Source organism: Medicago sativa, chromosome 5 (assembly GCF_051527215.1).
Source record: "Medicago sativa cultivar Bolivia chromosome 5, Bolivia_mono, whole genome shotgun sequence".
Classification (NCBI taxonomy): domain Eukaryota; kingdom Viridiplantae; phylum Streptophyta; class Magnoliopsida; order Fabales; family Fabaceae; genus Medicago; species Medicago sativa.
The window spans coordinates 2,046,504-2,067,772 of record NC_140753.1 but is presented as its reverse complement, the minus strand read 5'-3'; the positions used below and the strand labels follow the sequence as shown (position 1 = coordinate 2,067,772).

The 21,269-nt window shown below is 31.5% G+C and overlaps 3 protein-coding genes and 1 pseudogene across 3 annotated transcripts; all 4 read right to left on the bottom strand.

Annotated features, from left to right (window-relative positions):
• Nucleotides 1–607: 607 nt before the first annotated feature.
• On the bottom strand, nucleotides 608–3,106 carry LOC146919036 (chalcone synthase 5-like). The gene is made up of 2 exons (XM_085712302.1): nucleotides 2,850–3,106; nucleotides 608–1,720 (listed from the first exon to the last, which is right to left on the bottom strand). The coding sequence occupies exons 1-2, from the start codon at nucleotides 3,025–3,027 to the stop codon at nucleotides 729–731; spliced, it is 1,170 nt and encodes a 389-aa protein (XP_085568428.1). The 5' UTR covers nucleotides 3,028–3,106; the 3' UTR covers nucleotides 608–728.
• A 3,022-nt stretch (nucleotides 3,107–6,128) lies between these two features.
• Nucleotides 6,129–7,166, bottom strand: LOC146919035 (chalcone synthase 4-like; annotated as a pseudogene).
• Nucleotides 7,167–9,396: 2,230 nt separating this feature from the next.
• LOC146919034 (chalcone synthase 4-like) lies at nucleotides 9,397–11,273 on the bottom strand. The gene is made up of 2 exons (XM_085712301.1): nucleotides 10,974–11,273; nucleotides 9,397–10,552 (listed from the first exon to the last, which is right to left on the bottom strand). The coding sequence occupies exons 1-2, from the start codon at nucleotides 11,149–11,151 to the stop codon at nucleotides 9,561–9,563; spliced, it is 1,170 nt and encodes a 389-aa protein (XP_085568427.1). The 5' UTR covers nucleotides 11,152–11,273; the 3' UTR covers nucleotides 9,397–9,560.
• Nucleotides 11,274–19,250: 7,977 nt separating this feature from the next.
• LOC146919033 (chalcone synthase 9-like) lies at nucleotides 19,251–20,860 on the bottom strand. The gene is made up of 2 exons (XM_085712300.1): nucleotides 20,592–20,860; nucleotides 19,251–20,384 (listed from the first exon to the last, which is right to left on the bottom strand). The coding sequence occupies exons 1-2, from the start codon at nucleotides 20,767–20,769 to the stop codon at nucleotides 19,393–19,395; spliced, it is 1,170 nt and encodes a 389-aa protein (XP_085568426.1). The 5' UTR covers nucleotides 20,770–20,860; the 3' UTR covers nucleotides 19,251–19,392.
• Between the last annotated feature and the right edge of the window lie 409 nt (nucleotides 20,861–21,269).

The window sequence follows — 21,269 nt, the reverse complement described above, 5'->3', positions numbered from 1 at the left end:
TAAAACCAATATTTCCTAATATAATATGTTTTTTTTTATTAATTATTTATTTTTAGCAGGTCACCTGACCCCACCAAAACCTGCTGCTGCAGGTAAATGCACAACTTGTGTTGTGTGCACAAGTATTGCATTTGTCCATTCTAAATGGGACCGGATGAAATGATGATCAAATAAACTAATAGAAATAGAAGAAATTGGTGAACCAGGAGTTGAGGTTACAAATTGAGTTTTTAGAAAAATTGAAAGTTGAGGTTGAGTTTTGAAAATTAAATGAAAAAGGGTTGAATTTTTGGGTTTCATGGGTTACAAATATTCCACACACCGCTCATTCCCTCTTTTATTTTTGATATATTTAATACTGTTTGATTGTTTTAATTTTTTTTAGATGTCTATGCCTACTGACAATGATGTTTCCGTAGGTATATCTTTTATATATCTACGATTTTATGGGTTGTCTCTATAAACCTTTCGAGGGTAAATTTCATTTGTTTTTTGTAGTGATCATATTTTTTTACTCAATCAAATACCTTTTTTTTAAAAGAAAATTATTACATAAAATTGTAACTTCCATTATTTTTATGAAAAAAAGGAGAGACCAAACTAGTTATGGTATAAAGCTATTTACCATATCAAATTTATATATAGAACTTTCTATATTTATTCTTCATAGATAGAAACTTAGGCAAGATGAAAAATATTACATCAATTAAAATAAAAAATTGAGCATCTTATATAACCACACTATGCAAAACAACAGTTTCAATGGTAAGTCCAGGTCCAAAGCTTAACAATACACCCCATTCTAGTCCTTCACCCGTGGTCTTAAGTCGATCTTGAGTCGATTTCCTTCTCATCTCATCCAAGATGAACAATACAGATGCACTTGACATATTACCATATTCACTAAGCATTTCCCTAGCGACCCTCAACTTTTCAGCTTTCAAACCTAACTTTTGCTCAATTTGGTCTAGAATTGCAGGTCCACCCGGATGAGCAATCCAAAAGATTGAGTTATAGTCAGAGATGCCTAATGGTTGAAATGCCTCAACTAATGCTTTATCAATACTCTTTGAGACAATCTCAGAGACATCCTTACGAATATTATATGTTAGCCCAACTTCACGAAGTTGACCACAAATAGCTCCTTCACTATCAGAAGCAATTGTCTGCGCAGTCCAAACTAACTCAAATAAAGGTTTCTCAATTTCTGGTACTAGGTCAGAGCCAACAATGACTGCCGCAGCTCCATCTCCAAATATTGCTTGTCCAACAAGTTTGTCTAGGTTTGTATCACTAGGTCCACAAAATGAGATTGCAGTGACTTCAGAACAAACAACCAACACACGAGCACCTTTGTTATTCTCAGCTAAGTCCTTCGCCAAACGAAGTACTGTTCCACCTGCATAACACCCTTGTTGGTACATCATGTACCTTTTCACATATGGGTGAAGACCTAAGAGTTTTGTTAGCTGGTAATCCGCACCAGGCATGTCTACACCACTATAGGTGCAAAAAATTAAATGTGTAATATTTGACTTCGGTTGACCCCATTCTTTGATAGCCTTCACTGCAGCCTCCTTCCCTAGCTTAGGTACCTCTACCACCATCATTTCTTGCCTAGCATCCAAAGAAGGTGTCGTATCCACGCAAAAATTTGGATTATCTTTCAAAATCTTTTCTGTTAAGTACACATGTCTCTTCCTGATCATAGATTTATCACCTAAAGTAATTATCAAGAAATGGCATAAGTACAATAATATTTTGGCAATGCCAAAGCCCAAAGCTAAATCACATAAAAATAGTCTTGTAATGCAATATTTCTATATCGATATGGTAGGCAAAACTAAAGTCACGAGTGACTTCAAAAATAATGTTATTTGTTTTCTCTAGATTATCATGTTTGAGGTAAAAAAATAAATATAAAATGACAAATGAAATATTTTAATGATATAAAATGACAAATGAAATATTTGAATGTGATCGAGTCACATAAACAATTTTCTTTTTTAAAAAAAAAACTATAAGTGCGGGTTAAACATTTATAGTTACACTTCTTAAAAAAAACATTTATAATTACAAAAAATATGTATATATAACAAAACCTACGATTAATTTAGTACGTAATTTAAATTTCACATTCACATTTGTGAAATTCAATTTATTTATTTTCTTTAAGAAAACATAGTATCAAATTATTAAGAATTGAAGCTAAAGTATTATGAAAATAAAAATAAAGATGATTTATTCTTCTTCAAAAAAAGAAAAGAAAAGATAGTACATATTTTATTATAAGTCACTTTGAAAAAGATGTTTTGGTTTTCTTACATATCGTTGTACAATACCAATGCATCGTTAATGCTTTTTTTCTTATACCCTTGACCATTTATAACTCTATCTTTCTATTATTTTAATCTATTTTTCCAATATCATTAATAAAGTAGTATGATCTTGTAAAATTAATCATTCCTAATTTCTCTTTCCAATACAATATTAACTATATTTCTTTCTAACTAATAACCCTTCCTTCTTTTTTTTAAGGAAACTAAAAACCCATCCTAATATGTGTGAAAATATCAAAATGATTTATAATAAAATACAGAGGGAATAAAAGTTAAACGATGAAATGGTTGACGTCTCCTCCTTTTCGTTATGGTATACAAACACAAAACAAAACAAAACAAGATCATCAAAATTATTTGTTTTTCAAATTAAATGATTCTTTTTTATTTTCTTTTTAGAAAATACTTATATGTAGCAAACAAACTCGTCAATTTTATAACGATCAAACATATTAACCAGTCCAAATATATTCACATAAAAAGTGTACCAGAGAAAAAAATAATACTGACATATGCGCTGAAATTTCTTTTTTAATTCAGTCTTGTGCTCATTATTTGTGACTCTGAAGTAGAGATCAGGATATGTGCTTTGTTCAATACAATTTGTTGGATTTGCAGTGCCAATAGCTAAGATAGTTGCAGGGCCTTCTGCCCTTTGAGCCCTTCGAATTTCAGACACATTCACCATCTTATAATATATGTTTTCTAATTATAAAGCAAACAACTATATAATAATGTGCTTTTTAAGATCATGCATAGAATAATATGGTGGTACGTAGTAGTTTGTATATGTATTTATAGTAGTGCAATTTTAACTCGATCGTGGAAAGGGACATGGTTGATATTAATTGAACGGTAGCTTAACATGGGGAGGAGATCCTCTCCCGTCACTGCACCGTCCAGTGGAATCCAGTCCACTCATCTTTGTTTATTAATTGCATATTTAATAATTGAAAACAAAAGGAACGGTAGAGATTAACACTGGACACCCTCCATTAAAAACCTCACTGGAGAGAATCCTGGTCCCTTAACATGGACGTGTTTGACTAAAACACTTCAGACATTTATGGAAAGCTTTTAATATATTGGACTTTGATGGATATACATAACTTGTAAGTAAACTTAATTGAAAAATTGTTCTTATGATATTGTTTCCTTCCACTCTTATGTATACCACAACATGTTTTGAGGTATTGTTTGCTATTGATTGTTGAACGAGCCCTCACAATTATATTTTGCCTTTTAAAAAAGATATTTCGTTGGGGTTGAATGTGAACGTTGTATATAGACTATCATTTTGCCTTGATTCTCAAGCAATATGAGACTTTAGGATGTGCCAAAACAGTTGCTCCTAGTCGAGGCTAAGAAAGAGTTCGTGAGTTGTCTCCCTAGTGAATACCTAAACGTTCAGTTCCAACCTCAAACAAGCCATCTAAAACAGACTATACCTAGAAATGTGGTGTAGTGTTTTCGAAAGTGTAACATAACAAATATTATGTCTGCTGGCTGGTTGGTTGTGTCCGTGACATGTTGGAGTTGGGTGGCAGATATGTGATATGTCAAATAACCTCATGATAACTTTGAAGACCATTTGTCCGGTGAGCATAGCTCGGTTGGTAGTTGGTAAGACAATGCATTATTATATGCAGGGGCCGGGGTTCGAACCCCGGACGTTCGAACCCCGGACACCCCACTTATTCACCTTATAAGGTGAATTTTAGCCACTAGGCTACCTGACCAAAAAAGAAAACTTTGAAGACCATTTTTAGTCTCTAACCTTTTGTTTACGGCACAGTGAGACGAGCTGACCTAGTTATGTCAACCTAATTTAAATCAAACTTTGCTGCAAGTTTATTTTTACGGGTACGTTATTTCTCTTTACATTTACGCATTAAACTAAAAATATGCATTTGAGACTTGGTCTAGGGAAATTATAAATATTTGTTGGTAATAGAAAATAAAATTATAAAGGGCGGGGTGGAAAAAAGATATGAAGGCACTTTATAAGATAAGATAAGATATTTGATGTTAAGAAATCATTTACTAATTCACATTAGTATGTTTTTATTAAAACAAAAGTAATATAAGTTTAGTGTAGTTAGACATCACCAAATTTCATGCAAAGAATCAGCTTCATTGTGGGTTTTTTATTTTTTTATTTTTATGGGAGTCATCTTCATAGTCTTTGTCTATGTTTGGTTGAGCGTTTGGAGAGCCCAAACACAGGTTTAAACTTCCAAACGTGGGTTTGCCATTTTCCATGATGTTTGGACACACTCAAAAGCAATTCTGGAAAAGCAAGTTTATAGCCAAAACATGGGTTAACAAGAAGCCATAAATTGTAGCTTCTGCGGCAACTCAAATAAATTTTGGAGTTTGTTTTTTGTTAAGAAATATATTTTCCCTAATTACCCTCAAGCTCTAATTTTTTTTTCAAACTTCAATATTTATTCTCTGGAACACTTTCTTCTTGTTTTTCTATAACTAATTGCCCTCAAGCTCTAATTTTTTTTTTCTTTCAAACTTCAATATTTATTCTCTGGAACACTTTCTTCTTGTTTTTCTATAACTGGTGAAAAACAAAAGTGGAGGAGGAAGAATGAAGAAAATCCCCAATTTCCATGGAAGCTTCAACGAAGAGCATGAATGAAAAATTAGAAAATTTGGGAAACTAAAAACATAATTAGTATTACAGAGGAGAGGCGAATTGAACATCCGTGAGATAAGAGTCTGGAGCCTGAAGAACGAATTGAACGAATTGAAACAGAATTAATCTCCATGGAATTGAATAATGGAGAGGCACAATTAGTATTACAGAGACAAGAGAGCCTGGACTAGTGCATTTCATAACCCACTATTATATTTTTAATTTATTAGTATTAATTAAAGGGGAGTTCTAGAGAATTTTTTTTGAAGAGTTTTAAGTTCTAGAGAATTCTTATTTGATTTTTTTAAAAATGATTTTAACTAATTGATTAATTTAATAAGATAAAAAGAGATGAACCGAGAGACAGGTACATGCGTACAACTAAATAATGAATCAATAAAAATCCAAATATGATGATAACTTTTTTTTAAAAGAAAATAGGAAGATAACTTGAAATAATTATCTAAAATGAGCTATTTAATTTTAAATTGAATTAAAAGGATAATTTGGTCGTTACACTTTCAAAATCAAGTTTGATTTAAATCATCCAAACAACATCAACTCGTAAGAATCACTTTTAGAGAAGTGTATCCAAACACAAATCAATTCACACCAAACTCATCACTTTTAACCAAAATCAATTCTCTCAAACTGAATTCTATCAAAATCAATTCTCTCCACCGCCATACCAAACACACACTTTATATATTAACACAATTTTTCTCTAAGTTATAAATGGTATTTTTTTTTCCAAATAAATAACTAGCTTTAAAATTATATAAATCTAATCAAACAAATTTAAAAGTGATCCATCAAAATAAAATAATTAATCATCGCATATAGCCACACTAAGCAAAACAGCGGTTTCAATAGTAAGGCTGATTCAAAAGCAGAACAACACACTCCATTCAAGCCCTTCTCCGGTGGTCTTAAGTCCCTCTTGAGATGATTTCTTTCACATCTCATTTTAAGAGGAACAATACACATGCATTTTGACATATTACCATATTCGCTAAGTACTTCCTTAATGATCTTCATCTTTTTAGGTTTTAAGCCTAACTTTTGCTCAACTTGGTCTACAATTGCGGGTCCACCTGGGTGAGCAATCCAGAAGATTGATTTGTAATGGAGATGTTTAATGGTTAGAATGCTTCAATTAATGCTTTAATATTCATCGAGACAATCCCAGGAACATCTTTAAGACGATGGATTGTTAGCCCATCTTCACGAAGGTGGCATTCATTGACACCTTCACTGTCTAGAGCAATTGTTTTGCACTCTATGCCATCTCAATTATAGCCTTTTCAATTTCTCGCATTTTGTCAGAACCAACAATGAACGCATGAGCTCCATCTCCAAATAATACTTGTCCGACAAGACTGTCCAAGTGAGCATCACACTAGGGCCACAAAATGTGACTGGAGTGACTTCAGAACAAACAACTAACACACAAGCACCTTTGTTGTTCACAGTCAAATCCTTGGCCAAACGAAGTACTGTGCCACCTGCAAAACACACTTGTTGGTACATCATGTACCTTTTCACATATGGCCGAAGACTTAAGTGGTGATTTGGTGATTAGCTTCAGGCATGTCTATACGCCACTTTTGGTGCAAAAAATTAAGCGAGAAATCTTTGACTTTGGTTGATCCCGTTCTTTTATAACCTTCATTGCAGCCTCCTTCCTAGTCTAGGCACCTCTACCAACACCATGTCTTGCCTAACATCCAATGAAGGTGTCGTGTATTCACAAACACCGAGATTCTTCATCTTTATTACATTTTCTAATATTTATGAAATGATCAAAACGACTTATAATTTGAAACAGAGAGATTATTATTTAAATTTATCAAAATATGTTGTTATGTCTTGTCGAAAAAAAAATTGGTCGTTTTGTTAGGCTATTATGGTTTTTCGGCTTGGCTTAAAAAGTTTTTTTTTTAAAATAAATAAATTTAAAGTATGATATTTTTAGCTAAATAAAACTTCTAAAAAATATTTATAATAATCATTTAGAAAAATATATGACTTAGGGTGGGCTTGTCATAGACTATATTGGAGGACTATATTGCCATCTTATACCATATTTAACGGTCAGACTTATTACCCACCATTTGTTTGAACATTATACTAATTTTTTACTATATAATTAATTTTTTTAAGAAGTTCAACTGACCCATTTAATTTGCTATTGAGAAGAATCGAACCTGAGACTTTCAGGATAAGTAGTGATGACACTCTGTCATCTTAGTTTTTCTTAGGCATTTTTATATCATTTTGGGTCATTTTCATTGCAATGCATGGGGTTACAAGCTACAAAAGGAGAAGAAATTGAAGTTTTTAAAGATTGAAAACCGGCCACCGATTTTTGCTGCAGTCTAAGCCAAAAAAAAAAACTTCTGATAAAATCGGCCGCCGATTTGGACAGTCTGGGCATGCGTGTTGACGAAATCGGCCACCGATTTTGGAGCACGGTGGCCGATTTTTAGCTTCTTATAAATATAAAGAGGTGTTTTCTGAATTGAGGGTTCACGTTTTTGGAGATCTAAAGGCACAAAAACACATAGGAAGAGATCGGGAGCACAATTGGAGGAGATTCATCAAGAAAAGTTCATGAATTGTTCTTGTAATCTCTCTTTTACTCTTTCCTTTTGTTTGATTGCTATGTGTAACTAAACCCTCCATTGTTGGGGATGAGTAACCTTAGATGAACATGATTGTTATGACCTAATTTAATTATCGTTGAAACTCATTGAATTGCTTTTCTGATCTCTGTTCTTAATGCTTTTATTGCTTGGCCGCCTTTAAATTGATTTATAGTTTATATTGTGATACGGAAGTGGAATTTATAAACGCTTGAGATAAGAAATCCTTGCCTTTGTAATCTAGGAATAGATGCAAACCCTTGGAACCATTCGAGAATCCTTGTTCGTTCATGCTTAATTCTAATCTTAAAATTCACTAAAGAATTAGGTGTTTATTTTAGAACTAACATTTCTGTCACTAAGGAATTAGGGCACGAATTTTATAGAGGATTCGGTAGCAACTAGATGAGTCGATTCAATAGCGATAATTAGGTTGTTAACATGAAATAGTCATCCAGTAAAACTCATCCCCAACACTTTTCTCTTTATAAGTTTGAACCATATTTACTTTGTTTAATTTCCATTATTGCGATAAAACAAACCTCGTAACCTTTTGTTCGATTAAGTCATAAATACAATTCAACAGCATAACGTGATCCTCGAGTTCGACACTCGGTCTTACCGTTTTAATTACTACTTGCACGATTTCGTACACTTGCGAAAATTGATATCAAGGGTCTTACCGTTTTAATTACTACTTGCACGATTTCGTACACTTGCGAAAATTGCTATCAAGTAGACTCCAAGGTTACAAACCAACATCATTACACCAACGAAATCAATTTTACTATATAATTAACAGCAGTGTTGTATCTCGCGATTTATAACATAGCAAAATTGTCCTGAAGTATTTACCACGTTAGATTATTGTTTGGCGGAAAAAAACGGATGGTGGGATTGAAAACTGAGTTTCTGCTACAGAACTAGTACAATTGTTCGGGATGACTTCGCGTGGATTGTTTTCGCAAGAACAAGCATTCCTCTATAATTAATTATTGATCAATATTGGGTTAATTATGTTTTTGGTCCCTAAAAAATTGCGACCTTGTAAGTTTAGTCCTTACTTAATTTTAATAGCATTTTTAATCCCTACAAAAAATTTCTGCACTCAATATTAGTCCTTACTCAATCCAAATTTGTTTAATTTATGCTTAAACTCTTAAGTTTTTCAACAATTTTTTACAGGCGTGTTAAGAACGTTATTAAAAGGTCCTCCGGAAAAAATATCGCAAAAATTTGATTTCTACGTCCATATTTTTGTTACTTATATCTTAAACTTTTGTCGTTTTAAAAAATTCATATTTAATTTATTTCATGTTAAAAAATTATAGATTTTAGTAAATGAACCTTTCATAGTGTTCTAAACTTGTATAAAAAGAATCGTTAAAAAATTTAAGAGTTTAAGAATAATTAAACAAAATTTATTTTAGCAGGGACTAAAATTATAAGTAATTTTTTTTCTAGGGATTAAAAAAGCTATTAAAATTAAGTAAGGACTAAACTTAGAAGGTCGCAATTTTATAGGGACCAAAAACATATTTAACCCTATAATAATCCTATTAGAAATTACTTATAAACACCAAAGCTAATGTTTTACATTGATTACTACATTTCAAAATTTAATTCCCTAATTAAAATCATTGTTGTCTTCATCGTATGTCATATCTTAACACAATATTCTTCTAAATTATAAATTATATATGATATTATTCAAATAAATTACGATTTTTTTTGAGGAATTAAGTTAATATTAATTGTTAGAATATAAAGTTAATCACAACTATATTATTTGAATATTCTCTCAAAAAAGACTATATTATTTGAATATGACGGTACATGTTGTACTGAATATGAGTTTTTTTTCTTCCTTACATAAAAATAAAGCAAATTTGAAAGTGATTTAAATGTAAATAAATCAAATTAAGCATCTCATATAGCCACACTGCGCAAGACAACAGTCTCAATGGTAAGTCCTGGTCCAAAACCGAATAGCACACCCCATTCATGTCCTTCTCCTGTTGTCTTCAAACCATCTTGAGTTGATTTCTTTCTCATTTCATCCAAGATAAACAATACACATGCACTTGACATATTTCCATATTCACTTAGCACTTCCCTCGTGGCTCTCATCTTTTCGGGCTTCAAGGCTAACTTTTGCTCTACTTGGTCTAGAATTGCAGGACCACCAGGGTGTGCAATCCAAAAGATTGAGTTGTAATCAGATATTCCCAATGGTTGGAAAGCCTCAACCAATGCTTTATTTATATTTTTTGACACAATCCCAGGAACATCTTTAAGAAGGTGAAATGTTAATCCAGCTTCACGAAGGTGACCATCAATGGCACCTTCACTATCAGGAGCAATTGTTTGTGCAGTCCAAATCATCTCAAATATAGGCTTTTCAATTTCTGGTAGCGGATCAGACCCAACAATAAGTGCAGCTGCCCCATCTCCAAATAGTGCTTGTCCAACAAGACTGTCCAAGTGAGTATCACTAGGACCACGAAATGTGACTGCAGTGACTTCAGAACAAACAACTAGCACACGAGCTCCTTTATTGTTCTCAGCCAAATCTTTAGCCAAACGAAGTACCGTGCCACCTGCAAAACAACCTTGTTGGTACATCATGTATCTTTTTACATATGGACGAAGACCTAAGAGTTTAGTGAGTTGATAATCAGCCCCAGGCATATCTACACCGCTTGTGGTGCAAACGATTAAGTGAGTAATCTTTGACTTTGGTTGACCCCATTCTTTTATAGCTTTCACTGCAGCCTCCTTCCCTAGTCTAGGTACTTCTACCACCACCATGTCTTGTCTAGCATCCAATGAAGGTGCCATGTATTCACAAACATTAGGGTTCTCTTTTAAAATCTCCTCTGTTAGATACATGTATCTCCTCTTGATCATGGATTTGTCACCTGAAGTAGTTATAAAGAAATGGCATTAATTTGTTGGTGCAACAATTTTGAGATAATACCAACACTAATTAATGACATAATAATAGGTTTCATAATGCAAATAATTTGCATTTTTATCATGTTATAGTCATATGTATGCACTGCTATTTAGTGGTGAATAATACTCCTATTTGTTGAAAAAAATTGCTGGACACACATTGTATGTTGTACCCTTCCGATCATTTTTTTTTTTAACATACTCAAAAGTCAAAGGTTAAAAGAAAATCATTTTCATCGAATTTGTTAGCAAATTTAATATCATGAGTGACTTTACTACGAAGTATGAGTTAAATATTTTCAAATGTAACAACTAAAAAAATACCAGAGAAATAAATGTAAACGAAAAGTATGTAAAAATTAAATAGTGGAAAAGAATACATACACATGCGTTGAAATTTCTCTTTGAGTTCGACTTTGTGCTCACTGTTTGTGATTTTGAAGTAGAAATCAGGATATGTGCTTTGTTCAACACAATTGGCTGGATTTGCTGTGCCAATAGCCAAAATGGTTGCAGGGCCTTCTGCCCTTTGAGCCTGACGAATTTCGGACACACTCACCATCTTGATATATTTAGTAGTTTCTATGTAGCAAATATATGATATGTTGGTATCAACCTAACTAAGTACCGTAATTTGAACTTAGTATTTGTTGTAGAAAAGGAAAGGGTGAAGATTGTTGTGGTGAAAACATTTATGTGGAAGATGATTATATATGAATGGAAGATTTGGAAAGGGAGATGGTGGATTGGATTGGAGGGTAGCTGAACAGCACGTGTTTGACTAGAGCACTTTGAAACACTTTCCATTTTGACAAATATTATTATTTTATATTCAACAACCAAAACAATATACTTTTTTTAATGGCTGGCAGGCTGGCTCGACGTGCATGGGTGTGTCCAAGCATTGCATGTGAGAGTTTGGTGGAAAATATCCGCATGATTTTCAAGACCCTCTTTTTATTATTTTAATAATCAATAATTTGCTACATTTTCTGCATTAATTTTGGGAAATACTTAAGGTACATGCATTGCAACCAAGTACTGTATACAGAGATGTTATTTGAAGATTAAAAAACTAACCGTATGTTTCGACAAAGTATAAGACTCTATTTTGCATGGTAGTTAGGCGCTAACTTAATTAAGTTAATTAAAAATATTGGACGGTTTTATCATTGTTGTAATTGTGATAAAAATATTGGTCTATAGGGACTAGAGTTACAAATATCTTTATCTAAGTTCCTTAAAAAAAAATATCTTTATCTAAGTTAATTAGCTAAAATGTTGGATTTTTAGATTTGGTTTAAATGTTTGAGTGGTTGATGATTGAATATTGTTTTACGAAAATATGCAATTTAATAAAAGATGTCTTGACATTATTGGAGTTCATCACAACAATGAACAATCCAAATCTCAACATTTTTAATAGGTTTTTTTTCTAGATTACCTTTGAAGAATGGTGGGTAATTTACCCGCCAACTATTGAAAATGAGCAATTTATCAGTGGGATTAAGATATTTCATGGATACCACTTAAAAATATGAATGTTTATAAATTATCCACCATTCTTCCATGGGTGCCCTAGTTGTTACCTTTTCAATATTATGGAAGATCAATTCCTAAGGTTGGTAACTCTAATGAAACCTTTGTCCTCTTTCAAACCTTACTTCACACGTTTTAAATAAGGGAGAGAGAAAGCTTTCAGCACATTACACAAACGAGAGAGAAACAAGAAACAAAGCTCAACGTGATTTTCATCCGAAACTTTATTTTTCAACGTTCAAAATAAAAAATAAAAAAACACGTTGATACTTTTATTTTTATTTCTATAGATTGCTAGTTTGTTAGTAGCCTACTAGTATGAATGTTTGTTATTGTTATTTGAATTTGGGAAATGCTAACAAGTGCCCTAAGGGCACTTGATCAGAAACTTAAAGTAATAACTTTATCTTGGAAATTGTGCATTCAACTTATTGAAATAGTAAAAAGCAACTTTTTCTACATGAATTTCACAATTATTTCCTTTTTTGATTCCTTAACCATTGCCCTAAGGGCATTGGTTAGCAAAACCCTTTGAATTTTTTTTGTTGGATAAATTAATTTAGTGTTAGTTGAATCATTTGTAAACTAAGTTTTGATGATATTTGAAAATTAATTTAAACAAACTAAATTACGATGATATTTGTATTTCTATAGGTTGCTAGTTTAATTTAGTTTTAGTATAATTTTAGGTTTTTCTTAAGGCATGAACAATATGAAGAAAGAACACGGTTGTGTATATTTTATGAAGGGTGAATAGTGTTTTTCACCCCTATAATATAGGCCATTTTCGGTTTTCACCCTTATGAAATTTTCGGTCTGATTTGCACCCTTGTAAAAAAAAATTTTTCCTGAAAACACCCCTCCCCCTCCAACTCAGCAGATTCGCCTACGTGGCGCTGAGTTGGCTTTTTTTTTACATTTTTTATTTTTTTTAACTTGCCACGTCATATATTATTATTAAAAAATTAAAAAAATAATAAAAATTAATTTAAAAATAAAAAAATTATTTAAAAAATTTGAAAATTAATTTTTGAAAAAAAATTGTAAATTTTTTTTTTTGAAAAAAATTCTTAAATTTTTTTATTACCAAAATTTTTACGATTTTTTTATTCCGGAAATTTTATTTTCAAAATTTTAAAAATTAGAAAAAACAGAAAATATAATCACATTTTTTCGAAATTAAAAATATTTTAAAAAAATCTGGAATTTAAATTTCAAAATACAAAAAAGGCAAATTTTCAAAATTTTTAAAAAAGGTCAGATTTTTTTTTAAAATTTTTTTTCTTTGTATAAATAAAACCAACTTTTTCCAATATTTTAATTTTGAAAAATATTTTATAAAAATTATGGAATAAAATTTTCGAAAAAAAAATTTGAATTTATCCTAAATTTTTTCCAGAAATTTATTTTCGAAAAAAAAACTTGAATTTAAAAAATTATAAAAAAGGCAAATGATTTTACGAAAATTTTTTTTTAAAAACTTTTTGAATCTGGAACTTTTTTTCGAAAAGCCAAAGCTTTTCGGAAAACTTTTTTTAAAAATCTGGAATTTTTCGAATCTGAAGTAGAATTTTTTTTTTCTTTTCGAAATTATGAAGATTTTACGATTTTGGCTAAAGATTCTAACGAAAATCCATTTTGGGGCTAATGATTCGAAAAAGTTCAGATTTTTCTTTCAAAATTAAAAACTTTGTTTTTTTTAATACAAAAAATAAAAAATTTTGGTAATAAAAAAATTGTTAAAATCTTTTTAATTTCTAAAAAAATGTGATTATACTTTTTTCCTAGAAATTCTTTGATAATAAAAAAAAATTTAAGAATTTTTAACAAAAAAAATTTAAGAAGTTTTTACAAAAAAAATTCTTAATTTTTTTCAAAAAAAAAATTAATTTTTTTTTTCAAAAATTAATTTTCGAATTTTTTAAATAATTTTTATTATTTTTTTAATTTTTTAATAATAATATCTGATGTGGCAAGAAAAAATTAAAAATAAATAAATAAAAAGCCAAGTCAGCGCCACATAGGCGATTTTGGTGAGCTGGATCTGCTGAGTCAGCGCCACGTAAGCGAATCTGCTGAGTTGGAGGGGGGAGGGGTGTTTTCCGGAATTTTTTTTTTTACAAGGGTGCAAACCGGACGGAAAATTTCATAAGGGTGAAAACCGAAAATGACCTATATTACAGGGGTGAAAAACACTATTCACCCTTTTATGAACAATCTTTGTTTATTTCTTAGCCTTTTGAATGAATAAAAGTTTTTTGAAATGAATAAAAGTTTATTGTTTGCTAGTTTGCTAGTTAAAGTTTACTGTTTAAATTTAATTATGTATTTTCTAGTTTCATATCTGTGGCATCTAAGAGTGAGAGTGGTGGTGGAGGACTTAGAAGGAACATAAGTGCATGTGCATCATGTGGTTAAACTAGAGCCTAATGGAAGTCTAGCATTGGAAATAGATGGCTCTTGGTATCAACAAAAAGAAAAGGGGAAATTTAGTACAAAAGGATTAACAAATAAAATTTGTAGAACTCCCATCTTCATATGAGTTGGTGTGGTATTTGCTAAGAGGTTTCAGTATATAGCCTAATCATAATTTGTGATTCTTGTATCATGGTAATATGCTTTGATCTGTCATGATTCTACTCTATACAAAACTCAACACTCTTCCAAGGGTTAGAAAAAAAAAAGTAAGTTGAACATATAGTTTTTTTTACAGAACTTTGCAATATCGGTTAGCAAATATTTTTCTTGCTTAGAAATCTATCTATCTACTCTCAATATAACAAAACAAAATACTAGCAAAATTATTTAACTGTCCCTAACTCTATTAATTTTCACAGTTGCTTTTTACTACTAATTAAGGGTACTTTTGGAATTTCATTGCCCTTTGAAAGGAAGGAAGTGCCACGTGTCGCGTTGTGATTCGAGCAAAAATGGAAAGTGTATCACAATCGCCGACAGCGCAAGTGGGGAGCAGAGGCCGGAGAGAGAAAGCAAAAAAGCTGGACAGCATGGACGCGTGTTGGGTTTCGATTGGTTGGTTGGTTTTTAATTTTTTTTAATAATTGTAAATCAATTATTTTGTCGAAAAATAATTTTAAAAAAAAAATTATATCAAAATTCATGATTTTTTTTTCTCTACAAATAGAGACTTGGTTCATTTCATTTGAACACAGAAAAAAATACCAAGTTTTTCACTATCTTCTTCTTATTATATCTTTCTATTAGCAAACTAAGTGAAGTTTTAATCTTCTTTTTAGTGAAATGGATCCCAATAAATTATTTTAATAAATTTTTTAAATATTTTTTCAGTTTTTCTTTATTTTAATTTAATTATAATCGATAATTGTAATTTTATGTAATTATAAAACCAAAAATATAAAATTAGAGAAGGGTTATTTCAGATATTTTACATGAAAAAAGCAACTATTCCCAATCCTTGGAAGTGGGCACGTGAGAAGCAAATTTTGAATAGTGGCTTTTGTTTTGCTAAAGGGTTGTTGGAGTTTGTAGAAAATAAAGAGAGAAGATGGCATGATGGTGGTTTCTGTGGGAAAGAAAAACGTGAGAACAAGGGAGAGAGAAAGGAGAGTTGTTGTGTGGAGATAGAAAGAGAAAAGGCAGGTTAAAGAGAGAAATTAGAAACCTGAACAATGTAATCACTAACTTCCTTTTCTGTTCTCTCAAAAAAAAAACTTCCTTTTCTGTTTTGCTCTAAAAAAATTCCTTTTCTGAAGATATAATAAATTGTTTTGAATGTGATGATGACAAAAACTTGATATTTTATAGTGGATGGTGATTTCACAAGATAGAAATTGGTAGATGTACTATCAGCTTAAATATTTATTTATATTTGTTGTGTTTCACGCTGCCATTTGTTGAAAATGTTGTTCATGCAAGTCAATGATCAGTTTTAATTGCACGCTACCATAAAAGTACGATTAATCGTACTTCAATTTTTTATGTTGTTTTTTTAAATTCTCTCAAAAAAATTGTTGTTTTTTTAAACTCATTTTAGTAACTACAACGAATGGGAATATATTAATATATTCTTATTTCTGAAATTTAATGGGAACTATATATTGATAGAATAAAAATGAGTATATGCACTATATATTAACAAAAATATATCTCACTATATTTCTTTACGAGAATATGTTAGTATATATTTATTTATAAATTCAAATAGAGCGTACAATTGTAATACGAGACTCATTTTAACAGCTACAACGAGTGATCAGTTTTAATTAGTATTTTTTTAATATCTCTATTTAAACATCGTGACTGCCTAAGTTTTATTAATATATTAAAAAAATATATGTGGGTTTATGAACTATATATTAATAAAACTATATATGTGAGTATATGTTTGTTTTACGGGAATATATTATTATATTCTTATTTCTAAAATCTAATGAGAAGTATATATTGATAAATATATGTGAGTGTATGAACTATATATTAATAAAAATATATCTCATTATATGTTTTTATACGGGAATATGTTAGTACATGTTTATTGTGAAATGTATTTTCATTTTTTTTTAATATCGTCAATACTAAAACAAACAAATAAATTCTAATATAGTATGATTAATCATACTTCAATTTTTTCCATTTTTTAAAATGTATCAATAAAAAACCCGTTCGAGTGTACAATTGTAACACGAGACCCATTTTAGTAACTATAACGAGTTATCAGTTGTAATTAGTATTTTTAATTTTTTTGAAGGAACTGCCTAAGTTTTATTAATATATTAATAAAGTATATGTTGATGTATTGACTATATATTAATAAAAATATATATGACAATATGTTTGTTTTACGGGAATATATTAGTATATTCTTATTTATAAAATCTAATGAGAACTATATATATATATATATATATATATATATATATATATATATATATATATATATATATATATCGATAAAATATATATGAGTGTATTGACTATATATTAACAATGACACATTCCACTGTATTTTTTTTACGAGAATATGTTACAATATGCTTATTTATGAAATATATTTCACTATAACAATATTATATAATACATTAGTTATGATTTTTCACGGGATGCTTATTAGTATTTTTCACATTAAAACATATTAGTAAAATAAAAACTATGATTTTTTTTATTTATTAGTTTTTTTAATATCGTCAATACTAAAATTTAATATATATTTGTTCATATTAAAATTTAATTATTTTACAATTTTTCATTACTACCGATCAATATATACATTATTATGTTTTAAATATTTTACATATTTTCACTATGGACAAAAACAAATACTATATCAAGCACAGTCGAGACGCGACACGCGGCGGAGCCGCGGCCATACAGCGCGGCGAAGCCGCGCTACCCGTGCTATAGCACGGGTATCTCGACTAGTTTGTTACAAAAAGTAAATGTATGTACAATCAAAGTAAAATTGCAAAATTGCTTTGAATGATTTTTATTTTATTTTTGAAACAAAAATTGCTTTGAGTGATAAAAATCAATACTATGCTAAAATATAAGACGCAAGTTCCCAACAACCACGGCATTGATAGCTAATACTGTGGCAATGCAAATATTTGTTTTATCGTATCCACGGAGGCTTTGCGGTGTATTTTTGCCACTCAACTATTTCTATTATTTTAAGTAGGGTTTAAGAGGGTTTTTATTTTTTATTTTTTATCAAAGCTAGAAAAATTAAAATGCAAAGCAGGAGTAGGCCTGAACCAACTACTAGGAGGCCAACTGTGACCAAACTTAACTAAAACAAATCTCAGCTAAAACAACATATATGTTAAGAAGCAAATCAACTGGCTAAACTAAGCTGCCAAACAACTAGCTACTAGCACATATTAAGAAACATCTCATAACAGTCAAACATATTTGGGATTGCTTTTGATTACACCCTTTTGAGAACAAGTTTGGATGTGCTCACTACTTGTGATGCCATCATAGCCTTTGCCACTTGCAGAGCTGCTACCAGCTAGGTTCTTAGTACCAGTCTCATTGTGCCTCCAAGTACTTCAAAGCCACAGGGTGCATATTCATCTTTTCAGTGTCAGGATCCATAGTACCATCTGTTGTGTGGTCAGAGTCCAACACATCTCCCCAAAATTTACTAAGAATTTGGACACTTTTCTTGCTTGCCTCTGAGTAATGCTTAGAGCCATTAGCTTTCTGAATTTTTCCTTTGTTTGGTCCTAACATTTCAGTAACAGTCACAGGTTCCACCAATTTATTAGTAATAGGCATCTCAGCAGAAGCACTCACAGATTCCACTAATTTAACAACAAACTATGGCTTCCTTTTTTCCACACTAGACAACTCACAGTTTGTGTTGTCCACAAAACAAGTACTCTCCTTGGAAACCAATTTCTCAGGTTCAGTGCTATCCAAAGCAACCTTTGAACTGATAGTTGGATCCATGTCAGCTGGACAAGCCTCCCTGGAAGGAAGTTCATTTTCTACTTCAAGCATATTAAAAGAGTTATTAACAATTAGTGTTGAAGGAGCATTTTCCTTCAAAAGGGTTTAAGAGGGTTTACTAGTGCATAAACTAAATCAAGATTAAAAGTAATGAAATTCACAGATAAACATGCATGCTTTGAATATATTTCATAAACTATTCCTCTAATGTATCCTCGTGATAGATTATATATTTCCAAGTTTTCGATTATTTCTTCACGTATCGTTCTTCGTACGTTATTATTCTCGGCAAACCACGAGAGATCTATCGTACCAATTCAATTCTGATTCTTGACTCAGTTAATCTATATGATAACATTACAATCCAACAATGTTTTGTGATTGTAAAAGGCAACTTAGTTAATCTATGTTGTGTTGATTTCCTTCTAAATCTCTCTTTTGATTCTCGTCATTTGGTGGATTGCTTAGCGAGTTCCTCAATCTTAGAATCTTTATTCTTTTACTCTCTTTACATTCCTTTATCTCCCACACTATAATTAAGATGAAAACATGTCAAAACAACTGATCATACTTAAAATTTAACTACCTACAATAAATTGGAGTAAACTGATAAGTTTTCTTGCAATACAAGTTAATAAGCACCTTAAAAAAATTCTTCATTCATTGACTGCTTTATTTCAAAGTGGAAAATGCATCAAATAACATAGTATATTCCTTCAATTAATGAATGTTAACAATGATATTACAAATTGAACTCTATTTATTCTTACATGGAAATTCAAGCAAGATTAAAAGTAATAGAACAAAATAAAAGAAAACAATATCAAGCATCTCATAGAGCCACACTATGGAGAACAACAGTTTCAATGGTAAGTCCAGGTCCAAAGCCGAACAACACACCCCAATCAAGCCCTTCTCCTGTGGTTTTAAGTCCCTGTTGAGCCGATTTCTTTCGCATCTCATCTAAGATAAACAATACACATGCACTTGACATGTTACCATATTCACTAAGTACTTCTCTAGTGGCTTTCATCTTTTCAGGTTTTAAGCCTAACTTTTGTTCAACTTGATCAAGAATTGCGGGTCCACCTGGGTGAGCAATCCAGAAGATTGAATTATAATCAGAGATGTTTAGTGGTTGGAAAGCCTCAACCAATGCTTTATCAATGTTTTTTGAAACAATCCCAGGAACATCTTTAAGAAGGTGAAATGTTAGACCAGCTTCACGGAGATGACCATCAATGGCTCCCTCACTGTCTGGAGCAATTGTTTGTGCAGTCCAAACCATCTCAAATATAGGTTTCTCAATTTCTGGTATTGGGTCAGAACCAACAATGAGTGCAGCAGCTCCATCTCCAAAGAGTGCTTGTCCAACAAGACTGTCCAAATGAGTATCACTAGGACCACGGAATGTCACAGCAGTAACTTCAGAACAAACAACCAACACACGAGCACCTTTATTGTTCTCAGCCAAGTCCTTGGCCAAACGAAGGACCGTCCCACCTGCAAAGCACCCTTGTTGGTACATCATATACCTCTTCACATATGGACGAAGACCTAAGAGTTTCGTGAGTTGGTAATCGGCGCCAGGCATGTCTACACCACTTGTGGTACAAAAGATCAAGTGTGTAATCTTTGATTTTGGCTGGCCCCATTCTTTTATGGCCTTCACTGCAGCCTCCTTTCCTAGTCTAGGTACCTCTACCACCACCATGTCCTGCCTAGCATCCAATGAAGGTGCCATGTATTCACATACACTTGGATTTTCTTTCAAAATCTCTTCGGTAAGATACATGTATCTTCTCTTGATCATGGATTTATCACCTGAAGTAGTTAAAGAAATTACATTAGTACAATTTTTTTTGGGTAATACCAAAACCAATCAAATAATAATAGGTCTTTTAATGCAAATAGTTTGAAATAATTTGGTTGGCAAATTTCATATCACGGGTGATTCTACAACATTTGTGTCATGTTATATGTAATTTAACTATTGTGATCATAAAAATAATAATGCAAAAAAGTACTTACACATGCGTTGAAATTTTTCTTTGAGCTCGGTTTTGTGCTCACTATTTGTGATTTTAAAGTAGAAATCAGGATATGTGCTTTGTTCAACACAATTGGCTGGATTTGCAGTGCCAATGGCCATGATGGTTGCAGGGCCTTCTGCTCTTTGAGCCTTGCGAATTTCAGATACACTCACCATCTTGGTATTTTTGGTATCAAATTAAATTTAAGTACCGTAATTTGAACTTAGTATTTGTTGTAGAAAAGGAAAGGGTGAAGATTGTTGTGGTGAAAACATTTATGTGGAAGATGATTATATATGAATGGAAGATTTGGAAAGGGAGATGGTGTATTGGATTGGAGGGTAGCTGAACAGCACGTGTTTGACTAGAGCACTTTGAAACACTCTCCATTTTGACAAATATTATTTCATATTCAACAACCAAAACAATATACTTTTTTAATGGATGGCTGGCTGGCTGGCTCAACGTGCATGGTGTGTCCAAGCATTGCATGTGAGAGTTTGGTGGAAAATATCCGCATGACTTTCAAGACCCTCTCTACCCTCTTTTTTAATAATAGACAATAATTAGCTACATTTTTTGCATTAGAGCATCTCCAATGGGGGGTCCTTACTTAACAAGGACCACTCCCCGTTAAGGACCCTCCATTGGAGGAAGAAAAAATGAGTCTCTGTTA

Coding starts and splice junctions, on each gene's coding strand:
- LOC146919034 (XM_085712301.1), bottom strand. CDS start 11,151: ATGGTGAGTGTGTCCGAAATTCGTCAGGCTCAAAGGGCAGAAGGCCCT. Junction 10,553..10,973: donor AGAGAAATTTCAACGCATGT/GTATGTATTCTT, acceptor TAACTACTTCAG/GTGACAAATCCATGATCAAG.
- LOC146919036 (XM_085712302.1), bottom strand. CDS start 3,027: ATGGTGAATGTGTCTGAAATTCGAAGGGCTCAAAGGGCAGAAGGCCCT. Junction 1,721..2,849: donor AAAGAAATTTCAGCGCATAT/GTCAGTATTATT, acceptor TAATTACTTTAG/GTGATAAATCTATGATCAGG.
- LOC146919033 (XM_085712300.1), bottom strand. CDS start 20,769: ATGGTGAGTGTATCTGAAATTCGCAAGGCTCAAAGAGCAGAAGGCCCT. Junction 20,385..20,591: donor AGAAAAATTTCAACGCATGT/GTAAGTACTTTT, acceptor TAACTACTTCAG/GTGATAAATCCATGATCAAG.